A 25,639-nucleotide genomic window follows, 5' to 3' on the forward strand; every position below is an offset into this window, starting at 1 on the left:
CTGCAGGGGGGCTTTGGAGTCCCATCCATACCGTTGCCATGCTGGCATATTAACTTTCAGTCAAGTGTATGACAGGCTGAGAGCAGAAGCTGCGGCGGGTTTTAAATCTCTTGACAAACCGCTACATGTAGACCTGACAATCAGGTCAGCTACACGCCTTATTGAGAAAAACGCTAATCCTTCATGAACTCAAAATGGATGAGTTATCAAAGAATTAATCTCCTTACAGTGTGTGTCCATAGAGGCTAATCAGACCAAATTAGCTCTTTGATCCAGGCTTTTTGGTTAAATCTTTGATTTTGGATTACATAGTACTGGTAACTGTTCCCCCTTCTATAAATACAAAATATTGTATTTAAGTGTTATATTTTGAGTCAGAGCTTAAGATGAGCCACAACTTCCTTTCAGATGCATCACATTACTGTTACAGTGACTCAGGGGCTGTTTTAAACTGAAAACAGCTGTTGTAAAAGAAACAAGGTTCTACATTGGTGGAGCTTATTTTAGGTACAAACACACTAGACTTATTCAAATGAAGCTGCATTTTTCACCCTGGGTTAATGGCCTTACAGCACAGCACGACCCCAGAGATGTTTGCCACTCAGATGCTGATCTCACAGAGAGGTTTAACACGGCTAAATATAGTATGACTCAGAGGTTGTCAGGAGGTCAATAGCAAACAGAACATCAATACTAGATTTTAAGTGGGTTCCCAAATGACAAGGGGTTGTTTTTAGACTTCCAGAATAATATGACTTATGAAAGGCAGCAGAGGAAGGAAGGTGACGATACATGATGTTAGTCCATTTTAAGAACATTATTTCAACTATGTGAAGGGTTGCAGTCAGCTATATCGCTGCTCCCCTTCAGCTTAAGATTCAATGAGACTGATTGTACTGGTTCAGACGACGGTTAGCGTCTCAACCCTTTCTATTCACTTCCTATGAAGAGCCGGGGAGGCAGTCGCGCAGTGCATATTGAGATTGTTGCAGCAATTTTGAGAGGGTCTCCGGTGCACTCACTGGACAAGAATAACAAGAATAACAAGAATAGACCAGAGCTCTAATCTATGCAAATGAGTCCGGGGACTGCCCGGATTAATCAGGGGCATTCATTGATGCTATACCACCTATTGCGTAACCTACAGCGAAAGAAGCGGTAAAACACAATGTGGCTGGAGAGGTCCAGGAGAAAATCGGAACAAGCCCACTTTTCAGTGGGTATACGCACTTCAAGCGGCGAGTTGAGTGCTTGGGCACGATCCCCAGTGTCCTCGCCTGAAGCAGTGGAGCCCTGCAGTGAGGCTACGTCTCAGTTCCCTTAATTGCATCCATGCAACCCTCACTTGCCACCGCCACTTGCGACTTAGTCCCTCCCACCAGAGATGCATGAAACGAAGCAAAGGAGGAAAGGGACGAGACGTCCTTTCCGACGACACGTCCTGTAACGGGGCGTCCGTTTGTAATGATGACATTAGCTGATCATCGCTCAGCTGTCGGTCTTCTGTTTGTGTCTGCACACATGAGCACTGTATTAATTCTAATAAAATACACACAGTAGACCCTAACAGTGCTAAGTCTCTGTTAGGGACTCCTTTTAACATGACGGATCTAGTTTGACCGAGAAGCGAACTATTTAAGAGAACTGAGAAGCAGGGTAAGAAGTTTAGACACTGTATATCCAACATGTTTAAATGTCTTTAACTGCATGGATTGTACAAAAAGAAACACATCCAATGAAAGATATGTAACTGTGTCTAAAGTAACAAGTAATCCCATCTGTCCACCTCGCACCACCTGACTCTGTGGGTGTCCTTCAGTGGAAAGAAGGAACAGTCTGAGTCTTTTCTGTCACTTAAGCTTGCTCTGTGTTGGTTTAATTCATTCATTATACAGATTGTATTTATTTATTCACACTGTTCTCCTGAGTCAACACATTACATTATTTAAAAACAGCATGCTCTGCCTGATTATGTCAGTCATCCTTTGCATAGGGGGTAGTTTAAAAAGAAACAACACAAAAACAGTCAATTAAGCTGCAACTCTCTGACTCTCCATCTGTCATGCATATTTCTGAGGCCTCCTCTGTGTCATATTCACTGCTTTTCAATCTGTCCACACATAATGGGTGGGGGAGAGATTTTGAGTTACATTTCTGATCTCACACGTAAAAACACTAAGTTTCAACCTTAAATACAACATTTACATGCTTGAGATTCCAGCCAGAAATCCTCTCTGAAGTTTGACTTTGTATATGCTGAAGGATGATATAAACATCATTTCACACAACCAGCTTACTTCATCTCCCACACACTTTAAAAAAAAAAAAACTCCAAAAACACTTGATGTGAGAGTGGGCACACAGTCACGCACACACTTGACCAAACATGCTTTTGCTGTTGTGTTTAATCTGTCAGCTCGCATGGCGACGTGATAAAACTGAACCACAAATCAATCAGAGGCATTTACAAGCAGAACTAAAGCATACAGCTTTCTTAGATCAATATTAAAACATCCTCCACCCAAACACATCAGTGCTGGACTCTTGTTTGATGTACAGACATATCTATCAAATGATACACTTTCAATGTTATTATTTGTATTGACAGATGGAGAAAGAGAGTGAATACGCCTTCTCTGTCATGGGGAAAACAAAATATGACCTATTTTCTTTTTTCCCTATGTTGGGCCTTCACCCATAATTGCCTACCATGTGTATATAAGTGAAGCAGGAATGAACTACATTACTGTTTAGACAAGCGAATCATGCATGAAGCTATCCCGTGTCTGTTGAAAGGAGATGAGTCATTTATGTAAACCTCTTCTTCTCAGACTCGAGATTTAAACTGGAATGGAAAAATCCAGAATTGACAATTTATGCAGTGGTACTTGACAGCAGACTACAGGAGATAAAGAATGATGTGTTTCAAGATTAATTTGTGCAAACATAAGCATCCAGTGGGAAAATACTTGAGAGTGTCTGGTTGAGCCCAGTGATAAAATGTTTTCAGATATTTTCTTCCAAATGAGTCAAGTTTTCTGCATGCTTCTTACTTAACGTTATCCAAATGAAATTTAATTTCTAGTTTTATTGATTGAAATGTATAATGTGGGGCACGGGAACCTAGCGGTAAGTGCATGAGCCACACGTATTGAGGCTATAGTCCTCCAAGCTGGCGACCCGGGTTCAAATCTGACCTGGGGCTCCTTTCCTGCATGTCATTCCCTAATCTCTCTAACCTTTCCAACTCCATCCAATGTTCTGTCTCTATGACGACAACAACAACAAAAACACAAATTATAATGAGAGTGTTAAACTAATTTCTGCAATATGCACATCTTAAAGGTCCCATATTATGCTTTTTCTGGTTTTATATGCTCTTTAGTGTGTTTTCCATGTGTCCTGTGCATGTTTAGGCACATCTATGTGCAAAAATTCAAAGTCTGCGGAAACGCGGCTTCTCCTATTAGCTGTAGCATTAGCCGCATGTAACACTCGGTTCTAGCCCCAATCGATAAAAAATTGCCAGTCCGACGTCATTGTCAGTGTGAGATCACTGATCTAAGCCTGCAGTAGCACAGCTCCATCCTCTGTCCTATCTCTCAATAAAGGCATAAAAATCCCAAAATAAACCTTAAAAAAGGGGGCCTTTATTCCTGAGCTCATTAAACCAGTGTTATATTTAAAGCCTTTGAAAAAGTGACTTTAAAAGAGGCTCTGTGTCAGCTCAATGTCTCAGGACTAAAACTTCTGACACTTCTAATCCTCAAGTTGTACTCCTTAAATATGCAATTAAAGCAGACTATCTATGGTAATTCTGCTGGTCATGGCACTTAATGGTGGAAGGGAGATCAGCTCAAGAAGCCAGCATGAGCGACAGAAATGGAAATTACATTTTACACGCTGCTCCTGACTGCCTCATTTAGGTGTCCCTGTCTTGCCCCTGCTTGCCAAGTCTGTATTTCTTTATAAGGGCCATTTATGCATAATGCATGCAAGTTCCTGCTGTCTGAAAAAAAAAAACACACACGTTGTTTTCTCACGTAGAGACAGTGGATGTCTTTATCACATCACACAAGCCAAGGGAAATAGAACAAACGTAGGTTTGGGTTATAGCAGCAGTACAATTTGCTTCTTTAACAATATTTCTGAGTCGCGTGGGGAAAGTGTTGCTGCTTTCTGAATCTAATACCTTTTTAGAGATCCCATATTATACTCATTTTCACCTTTTAATGTTGTGAGTCTGTGACACCTATAAAGTATGTTTGCATGATTTGCAGGTCAAAAAATCTCCTTATTTATCTTAGTAAGGCCCCCGCTCCCAACGTGCCAAGCCGTTGAGCGCACACTGCAGACTTGGATTACTCCAACATATATTTATCTCAAAGCTTGTGCTTTGAAAACGAATAGCTAGCTATTGGCAATAAGTGAAAACAATTACATAAATTAAAACAAATAAACAATGCAGTGTATATGTAAGTGAGGAAGTAAGGTAAAAGAAGAGACAAAAGGTGACATTGTCTTTTGCAGCTCTAACTTAGCTCACCAGAGGGAAGGCTATACCAACAATGTGTGCCTCTACTGTACAAAGCCGAAATGGTGGTCAAAGCCAAAATAATTAGCATGACATTTATATTGATTAAGCTATCCCCATGAGTACAGTGTTAGACTAGCTTTCTAATTTTTTCTGGTGCAAGCAAAATATAATACTTTAAAAACATGCTGTCATGCTGTTTTTTTATAGCAGTGCACACATGGTCACACTATCTCCTGGAAGCTTCACACTATCAGGTTCCATTTGATGTTAACTCGAGGTACATGAGGTGAGCTAGTACCTTTTTATCTATCTACCTTGTGTACACGTCCTTTGTCTGGACTGAATGACTCATAAGCATCACCTGTGTCCTCGGTGCTCATTACACCAACAGTGGGACCTGAATTATTTTTCTCTCACGATGACTAATTTGTAGAACTTCAAGGAAAAAGCAGGGAGGCCCACACCCAGACAAAGGGAACTTGCCACCCGCAGAAACCCCAGGGCTCTGCAGTGCTGGTCCCATCTCAAGCAGCCCTGAGCTGTTTGCATCTACAAAACTTCCACCAAGAAAGAGCCACTGCTGTGATGCTGCATCAAAAGCTGTTAAAATATTAAACCAAACTGTTCAGATAAGGGACGACTAGTAGAGCAGAAATTTCACTGGAGACAATGTTTGAATACTAAAGCTGCCCTAATTAATGCTTTTGTAATTACACAAGGTCAGATGATTACATGTGATGGGAAACCAGTCATCTGAAGTGAGACACCCATAGAGAATTACCACTCCACAGATCCCCTCAGGTCAGCAGAGCATTAAAGTGTAGTTTTTGGTTTTATGGTTTGCAACTTTGACTTTTTTTTTCACCCATCCTCACTACTCTCATTAACCTCATTTCTAGCAACAGCAGGCAAGCTCTGATAAATCCATTGTTTGCCACCGGCCCAGCACTGAACGGCAGGTAATCAAAGTCTGTGAAAAAGCTGGTAAACAGAGTTGAGAATTTAACTACTAAAACATTGCCTTCAGGAATTGTTGAGACCAAAATACGTGCAGTTTAAGTGAGTGTACACTGGGGCATGAATAGTTTACTGAAAACAAAACTCTGCTAATGCAAATTCTTTGCCTTCAAATAGTTTTATATGTAAACATGGTGTATTGGTGTCAGTTTGCACTCAACCAGGCTTAGGTGGCGCTGGTAATGGCGACAAGCAGCAGCAGTGCGTTTGAGTGTGTGATCTGTTTGGTTTTTAACCCTGTTTTAGTGTCCTACTAACTTGTCTTTTTTAATGTACTTAATGTACCGTGATTGATGAGGCAACAATGACTCACCTCGGACTGGTGTCCCTTTTCCTTATCCTGACGCTTTTCTGTCAATTTCTGAGAGGACTCTCTGAGTATCCTGAGTCACTTCATTACAGCCAGGAATTCCTCTTGCTACTTCGGGACTCCGATACACGAGTATTGAACACCACTGCATTCCCCTCAGAAATCATTCCGTGGGGAGTAGGAGTTGGAACCCCAAACCAACAGCGGTGAGGAAAAGGGGCAGACGTGGCGGACTGCGCCAGAGACTTAGAATGCAAGGCTTGAGTAGGACACCCCTTCCCTCTATAATTTTTGCAAACGCACAGTCCCTCCGCAACAAGATTGATATTTTGACAGGCAAATGTCAACTTTTTAAGATGATAAAGAAACATTCTCCATCAGGGATGATAGCTTGCCATCATCCTTCTGTCTCCCACCACCTCAGCAGAGGGCAGCCCAGGACAGAGCTGGCCTTCTTCACCAGTTTGTTTAGTCTGTTCCTGCCTGCAGCCGTAGTGCTGCTGCTCCAGCAGACCACTCCGCACAGGAAGGCTGATGCCACCACAGAGTCATAAAAAGTCCTCAAGAGTGCTCCCTGCACACCGAAGGACCTGAGTCTCCTCAGCAGAGAAGTCTGCTCTGGCCTTTCTTGTAGAGAGCTTGTGTGTTATCAGTCCAGTCCAGCTTATTGTTCAGGTGAACACCCAGGTACTTATAAGAGTCCACTATCTCAATGTCCTTTCCCTGGATGTTCACCGGTGTGGGAGAAGTGGGTCTGCGCCTGCGGAAGTCCACCACCAGCTCTTTGGTTTTACCCACGTTGATCTGGAGGCAGTTCCGTTGGCACTAGTCCACAAAGTCCAGGTTGAGTTCTCTGTACTCCCCCTCATCCCCATCAGTGATGAGGCCGACAATGGCAGTCATCAGAGAACTTCTGCAGGTGACAGTTAGGTGTCTTATGGGAGAAGTTTGCAGTGTACAGGGTGAAAAGGAAGGGAGCCAAGACGGTACCCTGTGGGGCCCCTGTGCTGCAGATGACTCAGTCAGACACACAGTCCCGTGTCCTCACAAACTGTGGCTGGTTGGTCAGATAGTCCAGGAGCCAGGATGTGAGGTGCAGGTCGACTCCTGTGTGTTCCAGCTTGTCCCTCAGAAGCATGGGCTGTATGGTGTTGAAAGCACTGGAGAAATCATAGAACATGATCCTCACAGTGCTCCCAGCCCTCTCCAGGTGTGAGAGAGATCTCTGCATGAGGTAGATGACAGCATCATCCACCCCGATGCCTGGCTGATAGGCGAACTGCAGTGGATCCATTGATGAGCTCACCAGGGGGCGCAGATGGTGAAGGACCAACCTCTCCAAGGTCTTCATCAGGTGTGACGTCAGTGCCACTGGCCTGTAGTGGTTGAAGTCCTTGGGGCGGGAGATCTTTGGCACCGGTACCATGCAGGATGTCTTCCAGAGCTCTGGTACTCTCCCCAGTTTCAGGCTCAAGTTGAACATGTGCTCCATAACCCCACAGAGCTGGTCTGCACAGGATTTGAGGGGCCTGGAGCTGATGCCGTCCGGACCAACTGCCTTTCTGACCTTCAGCTTCCTCAGTTCTCTGTTCACCTGGGCTGTTGTGAGCGACAGGCTGGAGCAGGGGGGCTGTGTGCTGGAAAGTGTGGGGGTGGGGTTGACGATGGGGGGAGCAGAGAATGATATGCAGGGGGGTGAGGTGGGGGTTGTGCAGTCAGCAGCGGGGGCAAACGGTGGTCATTGCAGCAGAGTGGAATGGGTAGAGGGAGGGGTGGATGGCTGTTCAACTCTGTTGAAGAAAGTGTTCAGGTCATTCACCCACTCTTGATCCCTAACCAGTTAAGTGTTGGAGTCCTTGTGACCTGAAATGGTTTTCAGGCCCTACCAGACTCCGCTGACATTCTTCTGCTGCAGCTGTTCCTCCATCTTCCTCCATCTTCCTCCTGTAGATGCGTTTCCCCTCCCTGATCTTCCTCCTCAGCTCTCTCTGCACAGTTTTCATCTCCTCCTTGTCTCCTGACCTAAAAACCCTCTTTTTGTCCTTGAGGAGGACCTTTTTATTTCAGGAGTAATCCACGGTTTGCTGTTAGCAAAACAACGTACAGTCCTGGTGGGTACGGTGTGATCCACACAGAAATTAATATAGTCTGTAATGCAGTGTGTGAGACTGTCAATGTTCTGCCCATGGTCATCACAGAACACTTGCCACACAGTTGTCTCATAACAGTCCTTAAGAGCCTCTTCCGTCTCATCGGACCATCTTTTAACAGTGCGGGTGACAGCTGGTTGTCTGTGTACCAGAGGTTTGTACACAGGCAGTAGGTACACCAGGTTGTGATCTGATCTTCCAAGGGGAGGGAGAGGAGATGCAGGACATCACACCCCGAGCTGGCATTAGCAGAGGTGGGAACATACGCATGCGAGAATTCCCACGGCAGATAGTAAGGTCCGACCATAATGTTGTTTATTTGGTTCCTACTTACAAACCTGTCCTGAAGGAAACAAAACCGGAGCGTCGTTTAGTTCCAGTCTGGTCAGCGGAGTCTATAGAGCGCCTCCAGGACTGTTTCACGTGCACGGACTGGGATGTGTTTACAAACTCTTGCTCCGACTTGGATGAAGTGACTGAGACGGTCACTGCATATGTAAACTTTTGCAAGGATTCAATAATTCCGAGGAAATTAATTTACGTATTCCCTAACAACAAACCATGGGTGTCCAAATCTCTTAGAAACATCATCAACCTGAGGAAAATCTGTTTTAATCAGGGTGATGTCATTCGTAGCCGGGAGCTGCAGAAGCAAGTTAAGAGGGAAATCAAAATTGCTAAATTAAAGTATAAAGACAAAGTGCAGTTTCTGCTAAGGACTGGAAACTCACGCCCTTCTTGGGAGGGAGTCAAATCCAATGGGCCTCCAATCAAAAAGGTGCCCAATTTCCCTTGCCGGCAACTCAGATTCCAAGCTTGCTAATGACCGGAACATATTTTTTAATCGTTTTAACTCACATGATTTTAATGAAGAGCTGTCTGTGTACAAGAATGCTTCTCCACAACAATTGGAAATACATATTGATAAAGACTGTTTTTAAACTCTTCACAGGAGTGAAAGAAAGGAAAAGTTCCGGCCCAGATAATATCAGTGGGCGACTTCTTAAGAACTGTGCAGAGCCATTGGCTGACATTTCCTTCATATTTATGAAGTCCTTGCCTTTGGAAAGACTCTGTAATTGTACCTGTACCTAAGAAAAAAACACAAAAATCTTTTAATGACTTTCGGCCAGTAGCCCTCACTTCTCTTGTTATGAAGGCTTTTGAGAAGATTGTTAAGAATGTAATTTTGGGTACAACTCAGGAAAAACTGGACCCGCTTCAATTCACTAATAGGGCAGGTAGGGGGTTTGAGGATGCTGTAGTCACCTTACTTCACATGGTCCAGAGTCACCTGGATGGTGCTAAGAATTCTGCACGGTTGCTTTTTGTTGACTTTTCTTCCGCTTTTAATTGTATCCAACCTCACATTTTAGCAGATCGACTTTCCAGCATCATTAACATTGACTCTGGTTTAATATGTTGGCTGATTGACTTTTTAACTGATAGATCTCAGAAGGTCAGAGTAAATGGAGTTTTATCGGATGTTTTTTTTTATCTTCAACTGGCTCTCCCCAGGGCTGTGTCCTTTCACCACTATTATTTGTATTATATACTGTCAATGTCATTACGATGGCATACAAGTAATCAAGTTTGCAGATGACTCTGTATTTGTGTCTTTACTTGGTGAGCAGGAGTCTTAGTGGCAGACTTTGCTGAGTGGTGCAAATGCTTCTTTTTAGAAATAAATGTCTCTAAAACCAAGGAGATGATCTTTGATCTTAGGAGGAAGCCTTCACCTGTTACCCCCACCTCAATTAATGGGCAGGCTGTTGAGGTGGTGAAGCAACTAAAATACCTGGAGACAATCATTGACGACAACCTCACATTTGAAGCAAATACAGATGCTGTTTGTGCAAAGGCACATCAGCGTATGTACTTTTATTGAAAACTGAGGAATTTTAATGTTGATTGTGTTTTTATGAGAATGTTTTATTCCTGTTTTATTGAGTCTGTTTTAACCTTCTCTTTTATTTGTTGGTGTGGGTCTGTCAATCTGAAAAAATAGGAAGAGGTTGGAGCAAACAGTGAGAATGTGCAGTAAAATAGCTGGCTTTAGTTTTGATGATCTCTCCCTGTTATACGGAGTCAGAGCAACAAAAAGACCACAGGCTATCCTTGGGGACTGCACCCACCCCCTTAACACCTATAGTACAAGCTGCTGCCATCTGGTCGCAGATATACTGTGCCCAGATGCAGGACTAACAGACTTAAAAACGAATTTGTCCCTGGTACCATTGTTCTCCTCAACAATATTATGTAACTTTCAATCAATCTAGAATCTAGAAAAAGGGAGAGTTTTTGAGTGACGATCCGCCGCCAGCACCGAGGGGCCACGCGGCCTCGGGTGCGGGGATCTCAACCGGTAATGAAAAAATGTTCACATGTTCATTGGAGTACTAGGGAAAAATGTGTGATCTGTGTGGAAGTGCACATATACAGTATATACCTTTATTACAACAATCAAATCTGTGCAGATGAGTCTTGCTGTGGAGAATATTGGATGTGACAAGAGCGACATGAGCTCCCTCTAATGAATAATTCTGGTAAATAGCAATTAGACGGTTAAAACAGAAAAAATACAAGTTCAACAATTTTTATTTTTTATACCTATTTAAAAATCATCAGCTGTATAACTGGGATGCTAATGTTGTTAAAAAAGCCTAATAATGACCAATATACTGGCCAAGCAAATATATCGGTCAAGCTCAACATATGAGTTGGACACACAAGAATTTTGTAATTCATGAAAATGTAGTAATATTTGATGTTTTTAGTAGTATTTAGTTCCCTGACTGCCAATTTACGTAGTTAAGTAGTTGCTAGCATGTTGTCAATAGTACCACATCATTCCTTATCTCTGAAAATGTAGGATTAGTCACTGAAATCACGATCCTAGGTGGTCTAGAACCTAAGATACTTGTAAATTAATACCCGGTGGCGGCCATTTTGAAAATGGCTGCCAATGGTGCCATAGGACAAATATGCGATGGCCCTATCGTCAAAAATCTTCCTTAGGGCATGCTCTAACAGTGTACCAAGTTTCATGCTTTTCGAGGAATTCCATTTTCTTGTACTTAAGTGTTGGGCATCAGCTTCATTTTTCAGCACCTGAAGGTTACCTCTTTTTTTCTTTTCTTTTTTTTAGGTTACCTGAGCCCCCTCAGTTGGCACAATCTGTAGGTCATTCAGTTTTTTTTAATTCTTCCCTACATAGTCGTGCTGATAATTGGCATATTATCAGTCAGTATGAGAATTTTTTGTTGCTGCTGTCAACACAAAAGCAACTCCCATACAAATAACAGTTCAGTGAACAGGGATTTCCTTAAAGCTGAAATCTCTAAAGACAATAAACCATATCATAAAAAAGCTTTATGAACTGGAAAACAATAGGGGTGCAGCCTGACAGCAATGGACTGGGTTAATTCAATGTCACGACTGGAAAGTGTGTGTGGTCTCAGTATGTGTTGATTGCTGCCTGGACCCTATACACTATAGGTGTTGTGATGTATCTGACCTTAATTTGCAAGTGCAGTGTCCTCTGTGTGCCTAGTCATAATCATGGGTCATTACCTCAATTATGGCCGTGTGAGCCTCAATGATTGACTCACCATAGAGAAGCAACACACACAGACACACACACACACACACACTCAGCACGACTTTTCTCTAAGCCTCATTACTTGAGGGTCTCTAATGGTCACCACATGAACAATGTGATAAAAAGTCATCCCATATTCCAGCTGTTTTATAGTCAGCCACTATCAAACTAGTATGTTCCAAAACAATGTTGAAGTCATTTGTTGTTATTTTATAGTGTGCTGCAAAACAGATTTGAAAAATTCTAATATTGGTACACAAACAGAAAACCAAACACTATCAAATAAGTGCATATGAGCCAGGGATGATCTCAGCTGTGTTAAATAAGAAATGGAATTTGATGAATAAAAAAAATAACAACATGCTTTAGCAAATCAAAGTTATATGACAATTGCAGTGGAAAATGAGCAAACTGCTTACTGCGGCATTCCACAATTCCACGTGTTGCATTTCAGCCAATATTGAGCACTTTTCAAAGTATCTTCCTTGCATTATTACCAAATTTAAACAGAAAATTGTGTTTAAACTATAGGGGTGTGCATGTTTGGTTGACTAAACGGTTAAAGGCATCCCCCTGGCTAGTTAAGCTAATTATTAATATTTTTAGATGATGGACCTCCATGCTAGTCAAACTGCAATGCCATTCACCTGTTATTAGCTGGGACTGTAGCCATAGACTGGCTTTAGCTCCAGTTAATGTGCCTGCTCTCCCCCGATCTACTACCAGGATGTAAACTAGCAGTGTAAACAGGAAGTGTCTTGCAGGAGCAGCACGGTTTGGCATTGATGGTCTAGAGAATACAGATAAAAATGCTGTGTCAGGTTAAACTGCAGCAATGTGTAACTACATTTAGAACAGGAATGTGGACGTTAACATGCAAGGAGAACCGAAGGCTGGCAGTATTAGCATTGCTTATGTTAGCCACACTCTGCAAGCGTATTTACAATGTCTAACAGCAGATATTTCAGATAAACCTCAATTTTGACTGTTCTGAGTTTTTTTTTGTTTTTTTTAACGCTTACCTTGTAGCAGCATACAGTATATGCCATTGGATAAATAAGGGCTTGGCCCAACTGTAACTAAGGAAACAGTCAGATACAGTAATTATTGTATTCACTGTTTAACTTCCCTCTCTTTGCTTTTTGTGTCTCCAACATGCAGACTCTACGGCGAGCTGACTAACTGCACGTTCCTGGTAGCGGAGAAGATGGCGTGCTACTGGCCCAACAGGCTCGTGGACGAGTTCTTTATTCGAGTCCACAAGCAGTACTTCCACGACTGCTCGATGTCTGGACGGCTTCTTAGAGACCCACCCAACAGAATTCTGGGACCGTTCATTGTTTTGCCCATCCTGGTCACACTCCTAATGACAGCGCTGGTGGTGTGGAGGAGCAAACGCAGTGAGGGGATCGTTTAGGAGGAGGGGGAAGGATAAAAAGACTACAGATTCACACCTGGAACGAAATCAACTTAAAACCAGACTCTAATACAGTGATTCTTGAGTGCACGGACAGTAATATGCAGCTCTTTTCTATCGATATACCAACAGTCATAGGTTCAATAATTCTTTGGTATACAGAGCATACATGAGCTGAACTTTGTACCCAAATATGTTTTGGACCAGGATAATGGCTAGTGGAACAGATTGTAAATACAAAACAATAAATTTGAGGAAAAACTGCTTCAAAGAATTTCCATTGTGGTGACCATGCCACCACTTACAAGAACTGCACAACTATTTTTGGAGTCCAGGGAAATTACTGTTACCTACTACAGTCAACAGCAACACAGGAATGAAATGGTGTTCTGGACTGTCCCAAAAAAAGAACTATTTTACACCATGGCTCAGATTCAACAAGACAAGTACTGCAACCTCTGTTAGGGAAGCCAGGTATCAAAGAGTAAATGTATATATACAGACCATAGACTGTATATAAGTGTGGACAACACATCTGTCTCCTTCACAAAGTGAAGCCAAAATTCACTCGCAAAGCGCACTTACACATTGTGGTGTTGATATCATTCAGGCCTTGGGCAGAAGGAATCTGGTTGGTGAAGCTGCATAATTGTCATCACGCCATATCCGCAAACCAAAGCACACATTCAACACACTGACATAACATCAAAGATCCCTCGGGTCAGAACAGTCCACAAATTGGTTTGAGTGTCAATTTTGAAGCAGACACTCACAAATATGTAAGTTTAGCTGACTCTTGTTTTAGCCTTCAGCATATTTCCTCTTGCCTTTTCTCATCTCCTCTGCATATCTGTTAAATAGCGGTGCAGGAGCCTGATTTGTCAATCATGTCATGCTGTTTGATGCTCCTTTTCTCATCAAATTACTAAACCTCTCAGAAAAGTGAACACTTGAACATAAATCAGCATGATTAGAACTTTATAATGACAAACATTTATTTGAAATGTTTTAATTTTAAAGTTTGTACTATGTTGAATTTGATGATATGGAGGAGGCGGGTTTTATGACTTATATTGCAGCCAGTCAGCAGTGGAAGGTTTATCTTTTGGCTTCACTCTCGCAAGCTCTTTTATGTCCATTCTTTATACAGTCTATGGTACATACTGTGTACACACAATATGTACAATGTGGATTGAATCTGTCAGATTGTCTTTGTAACCCTGTCAAGGCAACAAACCATTGTCCGCTGAAGTAATCGCTCCATGAATGCAAAACATTACTATTTCTAACAAAGTTATTATATTGTTATGTATTATATTTAAATATATTCTCTGAGTCAGGCATACGGCGTCTTCTTCTAGAGCAAGTAGAATGTGAATTTGTTACATTTTCTTTCCTCACCTTGTATCAACCAACCTGGTCTCATGTATCTGCAAAATCTATCTGCAAGTCAGTCATCTTCCAAATGGGATACCGAGAGATGATTCCATGGCACAATGCATTCTGAACCAGCAGGAAAAATGTAGGAGATAATGATGCTTCAGATGAAAGATATACAGGTGAAAGACGGCAGTACACAGAGAGGAGGGTGTCTTCGCAGGGTGCCAATTTGGACGGGCTGTGTGTTGTATGTGTTTTTTGGCATCTGTCCTCTATCACCAAGGAGACTGATATGAAGAAATGCCAGTGAACACACCGGTGGACGTGGTTGAAAGTGAGAACGTTGAAAACTTTTATGTACAGGAGGAGGTTTGATGACGACAGAGAATTTATTAACCAAAATTTCTTACATTCTTTATGATTTTTCTCAAACAAAGATCTCTGTTATCCATGTTTTTTTTCACCATATTTAAAGATATTATCCCAGCAGTTACCACATTTAGTAAATCCAATTGAGGGGGTTATTCAAAAAAGGTTTCAAGAATGAATAAGAGACAACTGTGGAGTCTAACTACAGAGAAAAATATCAAGCAATCGGTTAGCAAACGCACTCTCTCTGTGGAACATAGCCTGAAGCACACTGTGTATCCTAGACCTTAGGATTTTATCGATTCAGGATCTTCAAGTGTGGTAGAGTGTGCTGTGTGACCTGTTTCCTCATTGATATTTTTGAATGCTATCTTTTCCTTTATAGATTCATTGACCTGTAACCTGCCTGTCAGCAAAAAAAAACACTTTTTACACACCCACACTTGCCCGACATGATATTATTTTATACTTTGTGCCAAAAGCTCTCTGAGAAGAAATAACAGAGGGTAATGTTTGCTTTTAAGTGTCTAACTTTCTGTTGGAGTGACTTTAAATGGTTGCATTTTAAAAGTCTGTGATCATGGAGAAAAGATGAATAAAATGTCTGAGTAACGTGTCTGCTGCATTGATGATGTAGCTTCTGTTTCTCAGGAGTAGGAGATGGCTCAGTTTTTGGATCCTCTGAGTTAAATATGAATGATGAATCCTGCATTAATGTATGCATGGCTTACTGCACACCATCAAGTCTTTGTGAATGCACTGGGTTGAAACCCCTGTGTCAATTGTTCAAGTGTGAAGTACTACATTAAGTGAAGTTTGGAGAAAACAAACACCTCCTGTTACATAGGCTACCGATGTTACATTACTTTGTGTCCTGTTTAAGTATTAGTAGATTAAGTCTAATCAATTTCCTATTTCACGTAAAGACATATAGGGGAGTATTTAGAGTTGGAACGACAGTTAAAATACTGAGTTTTCATTTGTGCTCTCAGTGCACATCAGTGTAAAGACGTCAGATCTTTCATCTTTCTCATGAAAAGTTGTACATTATTGTGAATGCTGACGTCTTATAGTGTTCACATTAGGTTGACACTGATTGTCTTTGAAGACCTTTTTTTAGTTAAGCATGCTAGCACTTATTGGCACATTTCAACATAAACATTTAACTATTGCTCATTTAAATCCGAAGACAATGAGAACATTTCAGAGTTATAACAGCTTTGTCTTTCAAATGAAAATACAAACTTGTTCTTTCAGACTCTAAGTCTTTTGGGACAAATCCAAGTTAAGTCTCAAGACATTCAGAAAAAGTCAAAGTGTCACAGCAGTCAAAGCCTGAATCAAGTCTCAAGTCCAGTCATACAAGACAGGCTGACTTATAACCTTTAAGTCATAAATGACGTATGGTCAAGACTAATATATAAAGATTACATTTTCTAATAGACCCAAATGCAGCAGAGGTTGATGACAATTAACAGATGAGGTGACTGAAGATCGTTAGAGACAGCCTGAGGATTGAAGCTGAAAGGTCACCAAGCTTGACAGAAATCAAGGCTTAAGAGGCTATATGGCAGGCTGTCTGGGATACTAAAGTACCACAAACTTACAGATGTAAGTAAATTAGTAAAACACAAGTAAGCTAAAAAGAGAATCTCTGAGAACTCGAGAGTAGCTACCATAATGGTAAAAGCAACAATCAGGCTGGGAGTGGTAGATATGGTTGATATGCTGGTGAGTTGATAAGCTAATGGATGGCAGGTGTTTTGATTGAGGATGAGATGAACAGATTGCATGCAGGTGACTAGAATCCAGGTAAGTGGTGGGACAGTAGGATATATGCAGAAAAGGGATTAGCTAAAGTAAGGACACAAAGAAACAGCAGGAATGGGAAATAGGAAAGGATGTGGACAGACAGGGCAGAGCTGTTCCAATATCTAGTTATTTAACACAAGTTGAAATCAAGTTTAAAGCAATCTGAAACAAATCCAAGTCAAGTTTAGAGTCACTAAAACACATCTGGCTAAATTGTCATGGTCAAATCATGTCCATCAAGCTAACTCAATTTAAAATGAGTCAAAGTCAGTACTTGTGTTTTACCTTACTGGCCAGAAGTCCTTCAGTGCACTGCCCCAAAGATTAAATATTCAAGATGTGTGGTTATGCAACACCTGCCTTACGCTGTCCCAATTAATTTTTTATTGTTCCAGGATCTTAACGTTTAGGACTTGAATGTTTGTTCTGTTACAGTTTGAGGCAGTGTCAGCTATCAAACTCAGCTCATAACTTCAGTCCAGATCCCGCTCTGCCACAGGGTTGGCCTTGTAAAGGGTAGAGGAGCTCTATTTTACCAGCAGGTTTGTAAATGTTAGTTTAATACCATAGTACCATGTAACGTTAAACAGCATGGTGCATGGAAATTTAATGAGAGCGCTCCTTCCCCTCTTCAGAGCCAGTCATGTGCATTGAAGAGCGGTTAACACCCAGGAAAAGATGTAAACATGTTATTCCTTGGACATGCAGTTAAAAATAGCAGAAACGGCTGTGTTCACCCTTTTCCCTCCATGCTTACCATGGTAACCATTGGATACCAAGGTACAGATAATACTGTAATGGCGCTTCTTGGATGACATTGATTATCCTCGGTTGTCTTGCCGTTAACTATAACACTAAACATACTTAAAAAATAAATATATATTTGGTTGTCGGTAAGTAAAAGCACGGGGACAACTTCTGCTGTGCGTCTCATACTTTTATCTATCTTATTATATAATGATTGAATGATCCACTCACCTTTACCCTAAGCCCAGAAAGTAATAAGATTCCAGCATTCCAAGAACATAAGGATAAAAGTGATGAGGGAACCCAGTAGAGTAAATATCAATGAAAGGTGAATTGCACATTGATGGTAAACCGACAAAGACAATCTGAATTGATTTAGTTGGTTAGACTTGGCCCAGTACTGAAGATGGTGATACAGACTCTAATTAATTCAAATTGTCTTTTTCAGTGATGTCACTTAATCCTATTTGGGCCCCCTCCCACTTTCAGCTCTATGAACAAATCAAACTGAAATTAGATTGTGCAGGTCCTTTAAACGTCAGTAAAATATGTTGCTCTTCAACGACACTCTTTTCTTTTCACCATTTCTACCATAGCTCCTCACGCTCCTTATTAATTTGAGTAATAATCATTTGCAGTATAATGTACTACTATGTTCCTAATGGTGAAACTTCCTGTTTAGCCAAATTCCTTTCAGTGTAACAGGAGATTCTTGTACTTGCAGTAACATTGCAAATTGTGAAGAGTGTTGCCTCCTGGATATGATGGCGGTTTATTGAAATAATTTGGCTTTAATTGGTAAGTTAAATCCCCACAGCTATCCCAAAATGCTTTTGATTTTGACAGCAGTAAGATGACCAATGTTTGAATCTCCATGTCCATCTAACAAACCCAAACATTATGTCTAACAACCTGACTGGAATCATAGATGTTTGCTTGACAACCAGCATAGTGATGATTTCTTACATGAACAAAACTAAAATTTGTGAATGAAACTATGCCAACCAAATTGAAATGTAAGAATTTTCGACGCTAGCCTGTTTGGAAACTTTGGGAAAAATGTTTTGGGGTGAATTCGTAGTAGTGTGTAATATTACTCTACCTGCACAGTTTCTTTAATTATATTTCTTTATAGTCATACATTTTCATTGGCAAAAATGGTAGGTTCATAAAAAGTTGGAATAAAAAACACAATATCCAATAAAAGAGATCGTTTGTAAGAGTGTTTGCTTTCGGCCTTAACCTTTCCCACCCACGCTTTCTCATCTTATTAAAGATTTGAGTCTCTCTTGTGAATTATTTATGGTGGAGAAAGGTAACCTGAGGACATAAGGATGCTGCAGCCACATGAAGCAGATACTGTGACCGTAGAAATGAAGCACCAACTGTTAAATATAATAACCAGGGACAGTGTGTGTGGGATTCGGTGTGAAAGCTCAGGGTCAAAGATGCAAAAAAAAAAAAAAAAAAGATCCAAAATATTTGCCCTAAAGTTCTTGTTAGGTTGTTTAGATAAATGAATCTTGATATAAGATGTGATTACAGAGTGTGGTACAAGATTTAGAATATTGAGAAATCCAAGTATCCATTTCCTTCAGTCCTCCTCCGAAGATGCTCCAACAAACAAACAAACAAACAAACGTGCACTGCCACACTAATGCTAAAGAATAAATCAATGACAGAAAATGTTGGAGAATGTAGGGCTGTCATTGCTTATATCTAATGGTCTTGTTAGAAAAGAAACCACATTGAGGAAAATTAGTCGTTCCCTATTAGACCAAACTCTTAGCGAGAAAAGCATCTAACCATTAAAGCACAATAGTGAGGTTTTTTACTCAGTATTAAACTGTACCATACTATACCAAGTCCTGCTAGTCAAGATGCCATTCTGTTACAATGGTGCCCCTTATTGTTGGCCCAGCATAGACTGGAAGGACTTGGGTTGGGAAGTGGAGGGTCGCCAGTGCAGAGCAAGTCTGGTGGCTGCCAGTTCGCTTCCTGAGCACTGCCGAGGTGCTCTTCAATACAGCCCCTTCACTCACGTCTCTCCAGTAGTGCATGCCCATGGGATCCTGTTTGTGCATGTGTGTATTTCAGCCTATGTGTGTGTAGCATGTTTAACAACAGAGTGTAAAATTGATTTTCCCCTCGATGGCTCAATAAAGGATATCTTGTCTGCTGTAAGAAGAAGACTGGCCTTAGATAATACCGTTTGAAAAAGCAATAGGCGATCTTTATCAATCCATCAATCAATATGTATAGCGTCAATTCAAAAGAAATTATATTCTAAGACGTTTTACAAAAGAGCAGGTTGAATAACTGACTCTACCTTACTCTTTGTTATACAAAGACCCAACATTAATCCAACATGAGCGCTAAGCAACATTTATCAAAGTTACAGTGGCAAGGAAACACTTCCTTTAAGAGACAGAAACCAACAGAAACAGACTCAAGTTGAACAGCCATCTGCGTGATGTGTGATGTTAAGTGCATTAATGAAATCAGTTTATGACAAATCACAATGCATCACAGACTGACTGTTTTCTTAAAATTACATTTGTGCTTAGTTGCTGTGAAGAACGTGTGGCACACACACTCATCTTGCTTTTACACGCTCTTTAAATGAATTTGACCTTGACATTGACACCGCACCCAAGTCGGTATATTTAGACAGGTAGAGACAATCATTCGGTTCTGGACGGGCTGATTACAGCCTTCAGCAGTTAAAGATAGTTGTTTTTCTTTTCATCAGAATGTTTTAATAGTTGATGCAGAATGAATTCAGTAAAATCAACAACAATGCTCCTTAATGTCATTGTCTCCCCTAGCTTCGAATGAGTTATTATATTCATCTATTATTTGTTTTTTTTGTCTGCTCTTGATGATCTTTTTCAGCTCAATAAAGTTCTGATCATACCTCAACTTCTGTACTGCCACTTTATCATCCCTTATGTCAAAGCTGCCCCGAAAAAGTGATCAGTGCTGATATTGTATGCTCATCCTCATCAGGAGAACTCTGCTAATACCTGCACAATATCAACTGACTTTTCATTACATGTTAATTATCATCAGAAGGGACATTTGACACTCGACAGTAAAGTTTTTATTTGCATCTAAAGGATTCTTTAAATATTACAAGGAAAGTTCTTGATTAAAATCAAGAGCCAAGAGGCGCTGGTGGTGCAGTGGTTGGTGCGCGCGCCCCATGTATTGGGGCTGTGGTCCACCAGGCGGGCGGCCCGGGTTCAAATCCCACCTGTGGCTCCTTTTTCCCGCATGTCAAAACCCTACTCTGTCTCCCTGATTTACAGCTCTGTCCACTGTCCTGTGTCTCTCCATTAAAGGCACAAAAAGCCCAAAAATAAATCTTAAAATTTTTTTAAAAAATCAAGAGCCAACAAAATACACCTTATACAGAAAGCTGTGTCACACTGGAACTCTATTAAACCTCTCAGCATTGGGCCTTCAATAATCAATGCATTACAGTCGATCATACCATTGATATACCAGTTTCAAATTCCCAGTAGAAATTAAGTTCAGTGTTTAGTTCTAATCTGGTCACTATTGGAGAAGACAAATTTACTCACTACACTAAATACACAGCTACACATGACTGCGTAATTATACCTACATAATGTTTATCTGAGGCTGTTCCTTAGGAGGACATGAATAGCACTTTGGTTTGTGTTTACTGCTGCCTTCTGTGTAATGATCCGCAGTCAAGGGGATCTGTGTCCCGGTGGAGAAAAAAGCAGCTGCCTCAGAGCGTGAGACTGACCCAGTGGAAGTGTTTACTGTGGTTTAGGAGATTACATGACACTACCTGATAGGAGGACACCCACATGCATGCATGGCTTCTTTCCTTTCCGAGCGGAGCAATTTAACTGCATGCAGATAATTGTAGACACGGTGCGTGTAATTGTCCTGAGCAAATTGGCCTAAAAGTAGTTCAGGTTAACAGACAGCTGAAGCAGAGTTATGATGGAGATGATGGTTGTCAATGCATCATTTTGGTGGTGCAAAATTGCCATGTAAGGTCGATGAACTAGTGGATAGTCTGTGTATAAAAGGCCCAGACATTCTGTGATGTTCCTGTTAATTGCTCACGCTCCTCCTGCATGCTGATGACGTTAACATCTCATCAGGCCTGCGTGTGTTCGGAGATGAGAGCAGCAGATTACAAGTTCACAGTCTTGTTATCTGTTTTATGACTTTGTTACAACATCCTTCCTGTCCTTGTATGGATATCCAACAGTGTTTTCAGTGTTGACTCAATGATGGAACAGTATACTGTATATACAACTAAACTCAATGTCTGTAAATAAACTCTGCCGGACAACAAGGCAGTTTAAGAGAATTCTACGTCTCCTCATCCTTTATTCTGTTTCCTGACCGATACACCATCATGTTTCAGGTCAGAATCTTAAAAGAACTAGCCGCACCTTATTGCCTCTTAAACAATCTGGATCCGCTCTCTCCCCTGCAAACACATGCTCTGCAGAGAGAGAGAGAGAGAGGGATGTCAGCGTTTAAGTCTTTCCTTAAATGCATGGAATATGGTGCAACTGAATCATAAGTGAAACTTTTGTAAACAGGAGTTGTGTTCTTTGGGCGACTTATGAAACATACTGCTGATGAAGATTGTGAAAGGTGCATTTTTCAATGTGTTTGTATCATCATTATTTTCATTTGAAATTGTTGTCTTTATAAAAACAAGTCTTCTGAAATTGAGTCTTGAAAAGATGGGATTGTTGTTTGGAATTTCCTTCTACATTTTCAACACAGAATTTTGCAACAGACTCACAGTGATATTATACAGTGTGAACAGTGGATTGTTGACCCACCCACAAGTTTGAAATGTATTTCTGTTACAATTGTACAGTCTCAGATAGCCCATAATCAAAGACTAAACCAACCACAACTCAGTACTCAATTCTTGTAATTGTGTTTGTGTTTCATTGTATTGCTTTATGTCATCATCTTTGTCATGTCATTGTGCATTTTTACCAACCAACTATACAAAGCTTCCACAATGATGACAATAAAACACGATATTGAATATAAGATATAATTTCACATTCTTGTTTCCTGCTGTCATCCAGTTAGCAGCTGTGATGTTGGAGATTTAAGAGAATTCATGTCTGAGTACCCGACGTCAGAACGTCCTCCCACACTCCTCCTCCTGTAGTCCCCACAGGTTAATAAGAGGCAACCATAACGTTTCCAACAGATGTCTGCTGTTAATGCTAATACATGTTATTTTCAGTCCTCTGTATGTGAGTCAGAATTCCATCCTTTCTGTTCCCAAGTGGCTCGGGAGTATTTCTGTCTAGTTCACAATTTCCCAGCGGAACCACGAGCTACATTTCAATCTGCCAACAGGCAGCACAGGAGATTGGACCTTAACAAGCAGTGCCCAAAAAGTAGATTAACTGGTCTGACTTTTCTGGTGGTGCTGTAATGGGAGAAAAAACAAAAGTTGTACTTTCACTCGATAAGTTGTGGTTTCAGATCAGTTGGATGAATTGTTTTGTGCCACTACTATTTTCTCATTTCCGTCTCAGAACAGCCCACGATATGGAAATCTTTAAAAAAATAAATCGACAAGCACATAATGGGAATGGTTGGATTCGATGCATCTGCGCCCCATGCAGCGCTTATTTATCTTCTCAGTCACATTAAGCAGTTTCACCACAGCAGTCTCACGCTCTGCATTAAGCGGCCCGCTGTAGCCTGACTCAAAGGAGAGAGAGAGAGAGAGAGAGAGAGAGAGGGGTGGGGGGAGTTGTTGAAATGAGAGTTTAAGGGTTTAATTAACTTATTTGACACGTTGTGAATAACCCTGAAAATGAGGAGTATCTAGTGGTTAAACCCAACAGTGATGTCATCAATTCATTGAATCTCACAGTGTGCTAACTGCATTATTAGTAAATACTGTTCCATTGTATGGTTTCACATGAGGGACAATTTTAAAGGTTAAGATCATAATGGTCTGTTTGCAGAGGTCATGGATAAATGTGAGTGGTTGAACAGAAAAATATGAATTTTCTCTTTCAGCTTGTTGAGTGGAAGTAAGAATAGAAAGAAAACAGTAGAAACACATTGTAACCATTAAGAATAGAAGAATAGGTTGACATTTCGTAAAACTAGATGTTATGTATCTGTGTATTTATCATTTGGCATCCCCAGTATATTAGGCAAAATAAGCTGGTTGCAGATATTTTGGTGTTCGAGAACATGTCAAGGCAATATGCTAACAAATATTACTCAAAAGATTTTTTTCCCCACACATAAACATTTATGTAATGTAAATATCAGGAACCTTAGTTGACTTTTTGACCACCAGGGGCACAATGGAGTAATGTTTATTTTACCAGTCTCATGTTCAAAAAGCTGCATGTGCACATTGATGATTATGATAGGATGCAATAGAAAGCCATGCCTCTGATTTAACAATATAGGACAGGTTAAAATAAGGAAGTCAGTAAGTAGCAAAAAGAAATGTTATGCTACAGGCAGCAAAGATTAAGAAACACTCAACGCTGGTTGGCTATCTTTATATGCATGGCAATCACATGAAATGTTGAATCAAGAAAGAAAACACATCCAACATGAGATATATCAATTCTTGAAACTGTGACCCGGCCCCGGATAAGCGGATGGTTGGATGGATGGATGAATGGATGGTTGGATGGATGAATGGATGGTTGGATGGATGGATGGTTGGATGGTTCATTGTCTCATTTGGTCTCTAGCACACTCAAAACATAATCTCCACTGATGACAGAATACTCAGCAAAGGTTAACGAGTACAGTAGGAAACAACTGGAAGGAGCCAAATGAGACTACTTTGCATTTTGCTACTAATCAGAGAGCAAACAGTTTATGAAACCTCAGAAATGCGCCCATGCCGTCGTTGGTGTCTGATACTGCTGAAAGGGAAATAAACTCAGGACAGAAATGTGCAGAATAATGAAAATCCTTTTTTTTATAAGTAAATCCTAGAAATTAATCTTAGTGACACAGATGCAAAACTAAAAATTAAAAAATGAGGCTATACAGTCCTCCAAGGGGGGCCTGGGTTTAAGTCCAATCTGTGGCTCCTTTCTCGCATGTCATTCCACTCTCTCTCTTTCCCTGTTTTATGACCCTATCGACTGTCCTGTCTTGCAAATAAAATGGCATAAAGGTTAAAAAATAAAAAATAAACCTGTTTTGGCTGTCTTTACCAAATTCCTAATTTGGTTAAACTCTGAAGGGATTCAGTTCAAATTGGTTCCATCTCTCATTTGCTTGAGTTTATCTGAAACATAAAAACGCACTAACATTAAACAACATTACATAAAAACATTACTAAGGAATAATGAGAGAAATCTATGTACTGTGCATAAAGCTGCAGGATGTATGTAATGCTGTTTTATATCTGCATAATGTAGTGGGAGTACATAATGTGTTTGATATAGTGTGGTATAATTCCAGCAGTACATGTTGAATGTATATGTGAATTTCCGTTTTGTGTCCACTATTTCCTATGTATTAACATTTTCATGATTTAATTTCTGTCGCTGTGTGCAGCTCTTTGATTTGCACTCTGATGACAATATGTGTAATATTTTCTTAACTTGTTATCTGTCAATTATCACGGCTTCACACCCACCACTTAAGTGCTCTGACTCTGACACTGCCTCTAAATGATCATGTCAGAAATGCACGCTCATGTTAACATTGTTCTGATTCAACAAACCAATAAGAAATTAGATGAAGCTTTATTTAATTACTGTGATGTAGTCATTGTTTCTGCTTCTGTGAAGTTGGTGTGACTAACTGCATTATGTGTGCACCCTGCCAAGCTAATCTCCCTGCACAATGAGCTGCCTCCCACGACTGGAACGAGCATGTGGGCGCCTTTTTTGATGCAGAACAAAGAAAACTGAGAGGCGTTTACTGTCAGACACATACTGCGGAAAACATACATGGGCACGTGTGAGACTGTATATGCCTTCCCATTGATTGTGTTCACATAGAAACACCTGGAAACACACATACAAAAGATATATAAGCTATTACACACAAACTCTTACTATATCTTCAGAAAGCTTCTCAGCCATCAGTGAAAAGAAGCGGAACATGCGTGGACAAAGAGTGTCCACATCCCTGGACACTCTTTCAATCACAACATGTGACAGGCCAGTGAAGACACCAGAGGCCTGCACTCAACGTGTTCAACATACTTTAGGCTTCCCTAACCCTTATAAATGAAATCAAACTAGTCACAAGAAGATTGTTATGCACTCAATAA

General features: G+C 40.7%; 1 protein-coding gene across 2 annotated transcripts in view; it reads left to right on the top strand.

The window, feature by feature from the left end:
- ramp1 (receptor activity modifying protein 1) overlaps positions 1-15,397 on the top strand; it is a 67,412-nt gene extending 52,015 nt beyond the window's left edge. For both annotated transcript variants that reach the window (XM_065962443.1, XM_065962441.1), the window contains exon 3: positions 12,777-15,397. In XM_065962443.1, the coding sequence (XP_065818515.1) occupies positions 12,777-13,032 (256 nt within the window). In that variant the 3' untranslated portion in view covers positions 13,033-15,397. The remainder of the gene's footprint in view (positions 1-12,776) is intronic.
- The last annotated feature ends 10,242 nt before the right edge of the window (positions 15,398-25,639 follow it).

This window comes from Labrus bergylta, chromosome 13 (genome assembly GCF_963930695.1).
Source record: "Labrus bergylta chromosome 13, fLabBer1.1, whole genome shotgun sequence".
Taxonomy (NCBI): domain Eukaryota; kingdom Metazoa; phylum Chordata; class Actinopteri; order Labriformes; family Labridae; genus Labrus; species Labrus bergylta.